This window comes from Eretmochelys imbricata, chromosome 27, assembly GCF_965152235.1.
Source record: "Eretmochelys imbricata isolate rEreImb1 chromosome 27, rEreImb1.hap1, whole genome shotgun sequence".
NCBI classification, from domain to species: domain Eukaryota; kingdom Metazoa; phylum Chordata; order Testudines; family Cheloniidae; genus Eretmochelys; species Eretmochelys imbricata.
The window spans coordinates 9541619-9555163 of NC_135598.1; the positions used below are offsets into that span (position 1 = coordinate 9541619).

The 13545-nt window shown below is 45.7% G+C and overlaps 1 protein-coding gene across 1 annotated transcript in view; it reads left to right on the plus strand.

The window, feature by feature from the left end:
- The window catches only part of FAM117A (family with sequence similarity 117 member A), a 30041-nt gene extending 17815 nt beyond the window's left edge, over nucleotides 1–12226 (plus strand). The window contains 6 exon segments of the mRNA XM_077806178.1: nucleotides 4420–4515; nucleotides 5154–5258; nucleotides 5641–5775; nucleotides 8613–8838; nucleotides 9254–9374; nucleotides 10508–12226. Of these exon segments, the coding sequence (XP_077662304.1) occupies nucleotides 4420–4515; nucleotides 5154–5258; nucleotides 5641–5775; nucleotides 8613–8838; nucleotides 9254–9374; nucleotides 10508–10850 (1026 nt within the window). The 3' untranslated portion in view covers nucleotides 10851–12226.
- The last annotated feature ends 1319 nt before the right edge of the window (nucleotides 12227–13545 follow it).

The following is a 13545-nucleotide window of genomic DNA, read 5'->3' on the forward strand; positions in this document are numbered from 1 at the left end:
ATGGCCTCTGGTGCTTTGCTTCAATACTGGCTCAGTGTTAGGGGTGTTTTTTTTTTTGGTGGCTTGCAGCTCTGGGCCAAATCCTTATATAACACTCATGGGCTCTGTGCCACAGCAAGAAGTCAAGGGTGCTCCCACAGAGGACTTGCTCAGTGCGAGCCATACAGCATTCTGCTGTAGCATGGAAAGGCTCCAGACTTTGAGGAACTCTTAGCAACCCGTAAATATTACTATATGGCAACAGATACTGGTTCTGCATGTGGAGATGTGGAAGAATTTAGAAGGATAAGAGCATCTGTTCACTTAACCAGCCATTTATTTAGCACATTAAAACTGTTAATGGAGTGTTCATTCTCCAGCAGTTTATTACTTACTGGGCTGTTTGCAGGAAATTCTCAATTGGTTTCCAAGTTCCGTTGTCCTGTTTAAATATATTCTTGTCTGTTCTGGTCTCTGCTGCAACAAGCAGTTCAGGGGTTGGAGGGCATTCTGAACAGAAAGGGAAGGAATTCCTTTGCCTTGTACCTTTGGGGTGGGAGATAGTCTCTTAAAGCATATTGGCACCAGTAAGGAAATGTTTCAGAGTAACAGCAGTGTTAGTCTGTATTCGCAAAAAGAAAAGGAGTACTTGTGGCACCTTAGAGACTGACCAATTTATTTGAGCATGAGCTTTCGTGAGCTACAGCTCACTTCATCAGATGCATACCGTGGTATGCATCTGATGAAGTGAGCTGTAGCTCACGAAAGCTCATGCTCAAATAAATTGGTTAGTCTCTAAGGTGCCACAAGTACTCCTTTTCTTTTTTCAGTAAGGAAATGTAACCCTAGTGTTTAGGATCTGCAACTAAAATGTTAATTTTTTAGGCATTTGATCTGCTTTCTGGCCGGTCTTCTCCACAGTATGTTAAATGCTGATATGTTCATTTGACCCTTACTTTCAATGTGGATTTAACCAGTGTGGTGCCTAAAGCAAGTTATGCCAATGAGGTAACAGTACCTTCCATCTGACTGACTGAAAGCTCTTTGCAAACAAGAGTAAAGGATGCCTCCCAGCACATCTGTGAAATAAGTAATTATCACCACTATTTGTAGATGGGGAAACTGACAGGGTTAGCAATTCCCTGGGGAAAACTAGTTTAGGCCAGGGCACTGGTAAAATACTGGCTGAAGCCTGATTTAAACTGGGGAAAAGAATTGCATCAGTATCCAGCAAGATCAGCAAGGATAGAATGAATCTTTTCAAATTTGGGATACATCCATTCAAAACTGCAATAGGAATAGGCTCAGTCTCTCCAGTGCATCAGAGTTGATTGTCTGCTACAGAATGTGACATGGCCAAATGGACCTGGACTGCTAGGCTGCAACTCTCTGTGCACCTGATTGCTTAATACTTCAAGCCTACCACTCTGCATTATTGTTTTCATATAATCGAATGTTTTCAACTTTTGTTTATACAATATTGAAAACTGAAATGAGTCACGACCTGTAGAACTTCCTTGAGAAATTACTGAACCAAAATGTATAGGCATTCCAGTGTTCAGTATTATAATTACATACATTAGTAATATGCCCACTGCAATTTTACTTTTGTACAGCTCTAAATTAATCTACTGCCCTATGTAGCCACAATTTGAATATATAACTAAAACTAAATGTAATATGGTGTGAATTAATGAATCTGCTTTTAAAGTAGAAAATGCCTTAAACAGGGACTAACTTGTTTTTCCTAGGGTGGTAAAAACCATGATTTTACCTGCTAAAAAACACCTCTAGTAAATACCATGCCATCCCTGGAAACTGAGACACATAGGTTGTGACTTGCCTAGGTCACACACTAAACTTGTGGCAGAGCTGAGAATAGAGCCCAAGCTTCGTGGCTGCCAGTCCTGTGCCTTATCCATATCATGTTCTTCCACCTGTCATCCCAGTCTAACTTTTACTGAGATGCAGGATCATCTGTGTTGCTGTTCTGCAGTTTGACAGACTGAATTTTTCAGTGTCTTCAGGCACAATGAAGCAGGCTCTCTGGAACTTCTGGTGGCCAGTGCATGTTTATACCTTTCTTTAAATAGCTACTGATCAGCTGTTTTGAAAAACTCTGTAGATCTGCTAGCTTAAGGTGGTTAAGTGAGATGCAGCTGCAGGTGCTGAGTGTGGGGGCGAGGATGGCAGCAATCTACATGATTGGAGCTTGTGGTTTCATCTTTCTTGCTGCACAAAGCATTTTGTCCCTTCTCACTGTGAGGGGAAGTGGTTTTTGCCACAGTTAGTACAACAGGTTCTGTAATTTCCTTCTCTGCCGATAGACTTGGCCCTAGAGAGGTAGGAGGCACATGCATGCTCAGTCTTCAGACGTTCTCACTCCTGCAGGGTTCTTTCTTCCTTTTTAGGCTCTGACGTGAGCCTTTAAGCAGTGCTAAGTGCTCTGGTGTTAAGGTTCTCTAGCCCTTGGAGTGCAGAGCCCGATGTAGATATCTGGAGCCCACTCAAGTGGTGAGGGATCCTGAGGGTAGTCCAGTGACTGGAAGAAAAAGGGGACCAAATGCAGCTTTGGACTATAACACCCCCACACCTACTATGAGGGTCGAATAGCATTTTACAGACAACTTGGACTAAATTGTCTTGAATATCCTTCTTAGCTTTGGTTCATAAGTACATGAGGTGTCCAGCGTTTTAAGAGGCTGAATTACTTTAACCCCAGAGCAGTAGCAGCCCTGGCAGTTGCAGTTCAAGCATCCCCATCAGTGTCCCTGCTGCTCTGACCTGGGTGGCGAATGTGGAGTTGGGTCAGTCCCATGCCCATTCAGTCTTTGATCTGGCAGACACAAGTTTGTTTCATGGAAACCACTAAGTAGCAACAAATTTCAGGTGTTGCAGGAAACAGAATTCTTTGCTTATTTGAAGTGGGCCACTGGATCCAATCTGCCAGTACAAGAGGACTTCACGTAAGTTTTTGGTCTAGTGACCACCCTTCCGATCTGCATGCCACATCAGGCTGCTGCTGCAATCCCAAAGAGGAACCCCTGTGTAAAATCAAAAGTTTGTTGGTGGAAAAGCAACATGCTAAACTACCAGTGGTATGGGTCCTAAGGAGTCCAGTTCAGCCTCCGCTATTCAGTGAAAGCTGGAGCAGTACCTGTAAATCAACTGTATCCAGCTATAAAGCTTAATCTGTCAGCAGAAACCTTGTACCTTTCTGGATAGCTTGTCTTGTTCCTCTGGCTTGGACTGTAACCTTTTAAGCAACTTTCTGCAGAGAGGATTCTGCAGCCGTAGTGACTCAACAGGGCTGTTTTTAACAGCTGCTGTTTTTGCAATGACCTCTCCAGGGAGGTCAGTTGCATTGCTTGGAGAGGAACTGTTCTCAGGCCTTTGCACCTTCTGGCAGCTTGTCCAGGGAGGGCTGAGGAGGAAATTATCAATCCCTCCCACAGAAATGGCAGGGAGGGGAATGACTTGGGATGAGTGGTTTATGGTGAGTTTAAAAATGTGGTGGTGGGGATGTATTTGAAAGTGAGGTACCTTGGGACTCGTTTCTGATCCTAATATCTCATCCATGAGAATTTAAGTTCACTGTACTTCCAGTGCAAGGAAATTCACACGCTTCACCTAGCCAGAGTTTGGCAGACCATTTCTTTTGATGATTGAAATAGAGTTCTCTTGAAAACCAGTTCTGTAAAATGGTGCTGAGGTCCTGTTTCCCCGACAAGTTCAAATTTGCTCAGTTTCCGGTCAGTCCTGCAGACTCAAATGGGATCCGAGTCAAGCCAGATTCTTGCATTGCTCATGCATCAGAACCAATACAAGACTCTGGTAGCCAACTTCTGCTTTTGGTTACACGTACGAACTTCCACACAATCGTTATTGAGGCTGGACAGGTGTAATGGGGAAGAGAAATCTGGCCTAGCAATCAGAACATAACAATTTGCTCTGAGCGGTGCTAACTGCTAGGCTAACATGAGTGAAAAGGAAAATACATACATCACTCCTGTCATCAGATCTGACTGGGTACATGTGGGAGGCAGGAAATGTCATTTGTACACGCCTGCTTTTTTCTCTGGGTATGCATAGCAATATTATTCATCACGGATATCTGAGCAGCTGACAAAAAGATAAAGCCAGTGTCTTGAGTGGTTCTCTCCTTGCCTATCCCAGTACAGGAAGAAGTAGATTCAAAGAACCACAAGTTCAAACAAACATTGCTTGATCTCAGAGTATTAACATGCAACGATTTTCTGTTCTGTTTTACTGTGCATAGCACTGTGACCCGAAACTCTTAATCCAGAGCTGAAGGAAAGACTGAAATATAAGTGTGAATGCACAGGACTTGTTCACTTTTCTTCCTAGGAGGCCTTGTCCCCTGCCTCGAAGACGATAAAGTTGGTGGGTGCAGGCCTAAATAATCTCTCTTCCCTTCAGACGCCAACATCCTGGCACGAAGTGGAAGTCGGGAAGGCCGGTGCCAGTACTCACAAGCGTTCTGCATCTTGGGGTAGCATGGATCACCGCAGAGAGGTAAACAGACCCCTTCTACAACTTAGCAATCCATACAAGTCTTACTCCTTATGGACCATACCTTGCCCATAAAGTGGGGAAAGAGTGTAACTGAAGCTGAGATATTAAACTCCCATGTGCACTCATTAGCCCTTAGTTTGAGGGCTGCATGGCCTAAGTCAATATTCTAATTGTGTCCATAAATCTTACACGGCAGGTCAGCATGCTCTTCCCACCCCACCCACCCTCTATTTGATAAACTGCAAGTCCCTCCTCTAGCCAGCTTCCCTTGTAAGGGGGTTGACTATAGCTTAGTGCATCACTTGCAGAGGGGCCATGCCCATAACACCAACCCTTGGGGTGAGCTCCATTGAGTCCTGGTTCAAAGCTGATGCTGTAAATGAAAGACTAATATTCCAGGACTTCTGGAAAGGGAAAGCTGTCTACACCCTTGTAAAATAGGGGAGTTCACTATTAAACCTTTGGAATAACTTCCTCCCCACCCTCTGAGAAATGTCCAAGGTTTGTTCTAGCTTGACTGAATGTGTCCTTCTGTCTTGTAACTGCCTGTGGGGGAAACAATGGGGAGGGGATGGTGAATTTTGGTTGTAAGCCCTGTTTCCTTGTCCAGTTCTATATATGCTGAATTTGTTTGCTAGATTGCTAAACTGAAGCAGCAGCTCCAGCGAACTAAGCTAAGTGGCAAGGAGAAGGACCGGAGCTCCCCACTCCAGGGGGACCACGCTGTCCTTGGATCAGTCAGGGTATGTTTCATGTTTCCTCTTCTTCCCCATCTGTTTTGCAGTGTACCCTAATGAGGCTGGGGAGCACAGTCCAGTTCTGCTGCCAGATTACAAATCCAGTTTCTAAGTGATTCTTAGTTTTGTTTAAATTCTAATATCCAGTGTGGTTTAAAAAACAAAACAAAACCTTCCCCATGTACCCCCAAAGGCTTTGGACTGCAGGCAATGGGTTTAATATACACACTTTCCTATCAAGGCTTTTCCCAATCAGCTGGCTTCCTAGAACATCTTGGCTGAAAATTCAGAGCTGTGGGAGATAGACACAGCAGTGCTGGGAGATCTGTATGAGTTTGTGTGGCTGCAGTGTACCCCTGCACCTCAGTCTGACTCTGTGTTGTCACAGGACTCCCCTCCTGGACTCCCTCCTGCATCTCCTGTTTTGAGGCTCAGCCCCTGCTTACATAGGAGCCTGGAAGGACTAAACCAGGAGCTGGAGGAGGTTTTTGTGAAGGAACAAGGAGATGAGGAGCTTCTCAGGGTGAGTTATGTCCCTTCGGGTAGAATCATAAGTATCAGGCTGGAAGGGACCTCAAAGTCATAAAGTGCAGTCCCCTGCACTAAGGCAGGACCAAATAAACCTAGACCATCCCTGACGGGTTTGTCCAAGCTGTTCCTCCAACAATCGAGATTCCACAGCCTCCTTGGAAGCCTATTCCAGAGCTTAACTACCCATATAGTTAGAACGTTTTTCCTAATATCTAACCTAAGTCTCCCTTGCTGGACATTAAGCCCATTTACTACTTGTTCTGTATTCAGTGGACATGGAGAACAATGGACCAGTCTTCTTTTCTCAATACTAAACAAGCCCAGGCTTTTAACTTTTCCTAATAGATCGGGTTTTCTAAACCTTGGATCATTTTTGTTGCTCTCCTCTGGACTTTCTCCAGTTTGTCCACATCTTTCCTAAAGTATGGTACCCGGAATTGGACACCGTACTGCAGCTGAGGCCTCACCAGTGCTGAGCAGAGCAGGACAATTACCTCTTATATATGACACTCCTGTTACTATACCCCAGAATATTGTTAGCCTTTTTCACAACTGTCACATTGTTGACTTGTATTCAGTGTGATCCACTGTAACACCCCCTCCCCTGCTGCCCCCCCAGTTTTTCAGCATTACTACCACCTAGCCCGTAAGTCCCTATTTTGTAATTGTGCATTGGACTTTTCCTTCCTAAGTGAGTTATTTTGCACTTATCTTTGTTGAATTTCATCCTGTTAAATTCAACTTGTTAAATTCTCCAATTTGTCAAGGTGATTTTAAATTCTAAGCCTGTCCTCCAAAGTGTTTGCAACTCTTCCAAGTTTGTCACCTGCAGATTTTATAAGCATACTCTCCACTTTATTATCCAAGACATTAATGAAAATATTTAGTACCAGATGAAGGACTGACCCCTGTGAGACCTCACTAAATATACCCTTCCAGTTTGACAGCAAACCACTGATAACTACTCTTTGAGTGTGGTCTTTCAATCAGTTGTGCGCCCATCTTTTAGTAAGTTCATCTAGAGCACATTTCCCTAGTTCACTTATGAGAGAGTCATGTGGGACTATATCAACTAACATTAAGATATATCATGTCTACAGCTTCTCCCCCATCCACTGGGCCAGTAACTCTGTCAAAGAAGGAAATTAGGTTGGTTTGGCATGATTGATCTGTTGACCTGAATACACCTAACTTACCTTAACATTCTTTAACATGTTCATTCTCTATCTTAACTTGTTCTTTCCCCCTTGTTGTTGATTGTGTTGAGTATCTGGCCACCTTTTTCGTGAAGACTGAAGGAAAACAGGCCTTAAATATCTCCGCCTTCTTGATGCCATCAGTTAATAGCTCTTTCCTGCTAAGTAGAGGATTTACACTTCCCTTCATCTTTCTCTTGCCCCTAATGTATTTAAAGAACCTCCTCTTGTTGCCTTTCATGTCCTTTGGTAGGTGTAAGTCACTTTGTGCCTTAGTTTTTTCTGATTTTGCCCATACATGCTTGTGCTATTCTTTTGTACTCCTCAGTAATTTCTCCATGTTTCCACTTTATATAGGATTCCTGCTTGATTTTCAGGATGAGCTCCTGATAGAGCCATATTGGCCACTTGCTATTCTCCCTGTCTTTCCTTTGCATCAGGATAGTTTGCAGTTGTGCCTTTAATACTGTCTCCTTGGGAAACTGCTAACTCTACTGAACTCCTTTCTCCCTTCATTTTCTTCCCATGGGACTTTACCTACCAGTTTCCTCAGTTTGTCTGCTTTTGTGTGTGTGTAAGTCCATTGTCTTTATTCTGCTGCTCTCACTCCTGTCCTTTCCTGGGGATCATGAAATCTATCATTCTGTAATTATAGATTTGTAAAGATTTAGGCACCTAACTCCCATTGGTTTCAGTAGAAGTCAGGTGCCTAAATACATTAAAATCCAACCCTAAGTGACTTTCACATGGTCACACAGTCTGTGGCAGAGCAGGGAACTGAACCAAGGTCTGTTGAGTCCCAAACCAATGCTCTAACCACTTGTTTGTGGGTTTGTGCTTGTCATTAAAACTAGAGGAAGCAACCGAGGAAGTTCTGAGACTCTTAACTGCTTTGATTAGCTGCTCATTTGTCAGCTCTCCACCTTGGGCCCTTTGGGTACGGAACTCCAACCCAAAGTTGAGCCTTAAGGCTGCCCCCTGCTCCACATTCCTCTTCAAACCCACTGCTGCTGTGATATTTAAGAAATCAGCCAGTTGACTACAGTATTGAGAATATGCTGCATCATTTTAAAAAGCGTATTAAATTATGGTAGTGGCCAAAGGTCTCAGTCAGAATCAGGGCCTCCTTGTGCATATGCAGAAGAGTCCCTAGACAGAGCTTTTAATCTAAAGGATTTGTGCCTATACCAGTTCTGCATCGTTGCCTGGCCCTCCCCATTTGTATGTTGCTTGTCTCTTGTCTAAGATTACATAAACTCTTCAGCGCAAGGGTTGTGTCTTTGTATTGGGCCAGGCTGTCAGTGTCCAGCAAGGCCCCCAGCCTGCCTAAGTATCTTGACATTGCTGCAGCATAAATATTGAATTGTTGTCTAAGGTGCATGACATTAAACTGGCAGGGAGAGGGAATTAGTCTGAAGGCTAGTAGAGAAATGGCTCTGTAATTCAGCACCTCTGTGTGTTCTGGATGGGTATATGATCTGTCCCTGCCTGTATAAATCCCAAAGCACGTGGTCTGGAGCAGTAGGATTGCTTCAGTCAACGGAGATCTAAATGCCACTTGTAAGTTCTGCCTGCCTGTGTGAAAGGGGGCTGAGGTTGGGGGTTGCTGTTCAATACGCTTTCCTCCCTCTAGATTCTGGATGTTCCAGATGGCCACAGGGCACCAGCCCCTCCCCAGAGAGGCTCTGAGGATCTTTCGCTGCTGACTCTGGAACCCAGCAGTAGCAGCTGCAGCAGCCTTTCTCTTTCCCCATCCCCTTCTGTGCCTCTCCGATCTTCTCCGCACACCCCTGCGAGAGCAGCTACGGAGGAGCTTTCTTCTACACTGGAAGAGCCACTGCGGGACCCCAAGGAGAAAGGTAAATGGCAATAGTTAGGCTCAGCAGTGGCCTTCTCCCAGCATAGAGAGATATGAACGCAGTAACCCTTTCGGTGCAGCGACCCAGTTCTCTCCACCTCCAGTGTGTTGAATTGGGATTGTGGGAGCCCAGAAGTTAAGTAGGAGACGGGGAGTGTGGGGCGGGGTGTCATTGAGTAGGTGCTGGAACAAATTGGAGTTACAAGGACTCTTCTGTGCAGGGTTTTTTTTCCTCAGGCACTTGGGAATTCTCAGCACCAGGCTGACTGAGGATACAAGTTAGTAACTGAATGCAGTTCTCATGCCAGGACTTTTGGACACTACTGTGATTTTGGGGAGCTTATCCTGTGTTGATTTAAAAGGGCTCTGTTGAATTCTTCTAGAGTCTTCTCAAAAAAGTCTTCCTTCCCTGCTAGAGGATGGTAGCCCCTCTCCAGTCCTGGCCTTTGCCTCGTCTCCGCGACCTAACCACAGCTACATGTTTAAACGGGAGCCTCCTGAGGGATGTGAAAAAGTCCGGGCCTTTGAAGAGGCTTCGTAAGTATCAGAAGGGATGATGTCTTGAGGGAGAGTTTAAATGAGATGGTGCCAATGCCTATGCGGTTTCCCTTGCCTACATTGTACTGCGTAACTGTCACTCCCCCCTCCTTGGCCTGACTCCAAGGAAATAAACCTCTAAAACAGATTGGAATTGGGGAGCAGCTTCTCTTGGGAAGTATGCAGACATTAGATGTGCTGCCCCTTTGTTGGGTGCAGAAGCAATGAACCAGAGGGCTTCTGACACACTGGAGGACTCTTCTGTGAAGATGACCAGTGGCGCCTGCCTTCCCACCACACACACAAGCACTTTGCTTACCTAACCAACATGCCCACTTGGCCACAAGGGTTGGCCCTCAGATAAACCAGCTCTGCTTTCCCCAACCCTCAGCAGGATGGGGCTGTTGACCTTGCCTGTGCTACTGGCCACCCTTCCTGCTCAGCCTGCTTGTTGGCTCCCATAACCACCCACAGTTCCCTTTGTTTGCTTCCAGTCAGCCTGCTTCCCTTCTACTGGTCTCCAGCCCAATGGTTGAGTTGAGAACTGTAGGGAGGGCGAGCAAGAAGAGGTCAATGAGGGATCCTACCATTATCAAGGGTGACTTGCGTCTCCTTCCATCTCCAGGCAGGTCTGCACTTAAAACGGTGTACCGCTGTAGCGCTTCAGTGAAGATGCTACTACACAGAGAGCTTCTCCCGTCGTCATAGCTACCGCCTCTTGTGGAGGTGGATTAACTCTGTCAATGGGAGAGCCCTTTGAGGTAGCGCTGTCTACTCCAGGGGTTAGGTCAGTATAACTGTGTTGGTCAGGAGTGTGGATTTCACACCCCTGAGCAGTGTAGTTATACCAGTGTACATATATAGTGTAGACCTGTCCCTAGAGTCTTGGTCTGCCCAGCTGCTCAGAGCCCTCACTCGTTGCTGGCCAAGTGCTTCCTTTGTGTTTCTGAAAGAACTAACAGACTATTCCCTGCCTGGAAAATGGCCAGCTTGCAAAGGGTTAAGACAGTAGGCAGTCTATGCCCTCCACACAACAAGCGTATACTATCAAAGCTGCAATTGCTTGAACAGCTGTATGCTCTCTGAGGGCTCCATTCCTAACCCATTTCCTTTTGTTTCTCTCCCTCCCTCAGATCCCCCAGCCCTGATCAGAATTTTCTGCCCTCCTGTCCCGATAAGAACAAAGTCCACTTCAACCCAACTGGCTCTGCCTTTTGTCCGGTCAGTCTGGTAAAGCCTCTCTTTCCAAATATGGGTTTCCTGTTCAGAAGCTTCCCTACTACCCCCAGCCCCGTGCCATCAGGCACGTTCACCTCCTGCCAGTCCACTGCCCCAGGCCCGTTCCTTGGGTCGCGGAAAGACTCCGCAGCAGATGGCTTTAGCGAGGTCTCTAAATCACCTCCACTGAACTTTGAACACTGGAAGCGCACCCAGACAGAAGAGAGTGTCCTCTTTCATAGCTCTCTTGTGGTCTGAGGCCTTTGGGAGACCTGGCACAGCAAAGCATCTGTGGTTCTTCGGTGCATCTTAAACAGCCTGTGGTGCCTTGAAGTTGGGACTTGAGGGTTAGATGGGCAGCCCTGGGACTGAAAACCACAGCAAGTTTCCTCCAGAGCGATGGTGAAAACTGTTAAGTACAATGTGCCACAGGACTCTTTGCTGCTGGAGTGGTTCCTTTCTTCGAGCCCCCCCAGTACTTAAAGCACTTTCTTCTCCTGTGTTGAAATGTCATTTTTTTTCCTGTATGATTGTTTTGCTGTCAAAGAGCAGCTGGGACTCTGCTGTGGGTGAGCAGCATGGAAATGCAAGCTACCTGGCTCTTTAAATGAAATTCCTTGCTGCAGGTATTCAGGGGACATGGGAGATTCCTAGCACTTCTCATCCCCACAGTTGTCATATGGACTTCCTGCACCCAGGGGGAGGGAGGCCAGTAGCTTGGCTGCCTCCTGAAGAAGCTGGTAGAACCTGGCTTAGCTGATTCCAGCTACCTGAATGTCTTGGGCAGAATTTGACAATGCATTTGCTCTCTATCAAAGGCAGCTTGAGCCACTTAAAGCACCCAAAATACAGAAGAGAAAGACGTGAGGGGCTTGGAAGTGAACTGTAGACAGCTCCACTACTGGATATCTGAACCCTTTGAAATAGCCACCTAGAGCTTTCAGGAGCCTCTTGGAATGCCTTGCTGTACAAAGATAGAGAATGCAGATCAGATACCTGCCAGTGCACCTTTGGGAACCTCTGTTTGCAGAGGACCTGTACTCTGGGAAGCGTCTTACACGACAGAGGATGAATAAGTAGAGATGTGGAACTGTCTGCGTGGCTTGGTAGGTAGCGGAGGAGCCCCACAGCCTTTTGTCAGGGGAAGGAGATGGAAATCTAAGTCCAAGCAGCATACAAAAGGTTTCCATGGACTTGTGGAAGGTTGCTGCTAGTAGAGATGTTACATGCTGCTTTCCAACCAAATGCCGTGGACATCCTGACTGGTTCTGGTATCGTTTGCATGTGCAGAGGTGGAGTTGGGGATCAGAACCGTTTTGTCTCACTGCAGAAAAACTTTATGCACAGACATAAGATCATCCTAACTGGGCTGGAGTCTGAGATCCTGCTAGACCCAGAGATGCTTATCCCAGCACAAAGCCTTATAAGGTGAAACTATAACATGAGGAATTCTGATTGTAATGCCTCTTGAGATTTGTGTTCTGTTGCTAAGGCTCTGGGCTGTATTGAACCCTATTTTCTTGTATCTGATGTAGAAACTCTATTTTCTTCCAAAGACACTATTTTTGCAGCTGTTTGAAGTTTGTATTTTATGTATGTATTGCAAAGCTTAAAGGAGGAATGTTAGCCTTGGAGTTTTTCTTGTCTTGTGTTCAGAGTTTTTTTGCAGATCTTGGTGTTGCCAGTAAAAAAAAAAAAAAAAAAAATCCAGGCATCCAAAGCTCCTTTTCTTTCTTTGGGGTTTGAGTGTATTTAGTCTAAACTGGAATCTTTGGGTAGTTCAATCGACGGCCGCTGAAACGACAAACAGGCTGGATAGACTGCATTTTCTGCTGCAATGGCCTCTAGCTGTTGACATGGTACCTTCAGCTTAGAATGTGTGCCTGCCAGCCCATGGCTGGTACACAGCAAAGGGAGGGGTTCAGTGCTATTTGCTACTATCTGCTAGACATGCAATAGCTCCAGAGCACATGCTGCACAAGAGACTGGCTAGCGTGCTATACCTCAGGTGGCCCTTGTCCTGTTTTTAGGCTTAGGACTAACTTTCTAAACTGTAGCCACATAAGTTCAGTAATGCTAAACAGCAGCTAGTGTTAAAATTGCTTCTCTGTAATGTATTAAAGATGTGTGCTCATCTTAGCAGTATGAATACAGCTTCTAAATTAGGCTGTGGAGAGGAAATGCAGCCGGCTTGGAGGAAAACGCCTACGTACATAAACTCTGCTTCATCCTACTGCATGAACTGCAAAACAATCTCCTTCGCTTTAACTCCCTGACGTTGGTCATGGCATTTTAGTGCTGCACTGGGGGAGCTCTGCAGCTGTTGGTAGCAAAGGCTTATTGAAAATGTGAGAGGGACCTCACTAGGCCAGGCAACCATTCACCCAGTGAGCTGGGTATGCAGAGCCGGGGAAAGCTGCAGGCCTCAGCTCAGAACATGTCAGATTTATTAGGGGAAAGTGCAGTGAACAAGGTTCCACCTTTTATTTTTATTTGGAAACCTTGAGTCCCTCTGTTCAGCTGTTCTTAAATCAGAATTTGATCTTGCAGTGGGGGAACGCTCTGCTACCAAGAGGAGTTCCAAACTGCTCCCAGCTCTCCAGCTGTTGCCACCTTCTGATGAAGCACCACTGTCATGAGTTTGTGTTTTTGGCAGGGAGAGATATGGGAAGATTCTTTAAGTAACAAGCCAAGTAGTCTTAAAAACTTTTGATTGCTTATAAACGTGAATTCCAACAACCTCTTCTTGACACTGCAAGTCATTCTACCTGCAGTTCTGCCAGCACCAGAATCTCTGACCTACACCTGCCATACTGCAGACTCTGGGGGGAAAGGTGGTCAACCAGGCTAAACTGTATGGAGAACAGAGATAGCAACTAGGCACCAGGAAACACAATTGTACATGTGCTGCCCCAGGAATAGTGTTCTTTGCTGTGTTAATCTGTAAATCCAT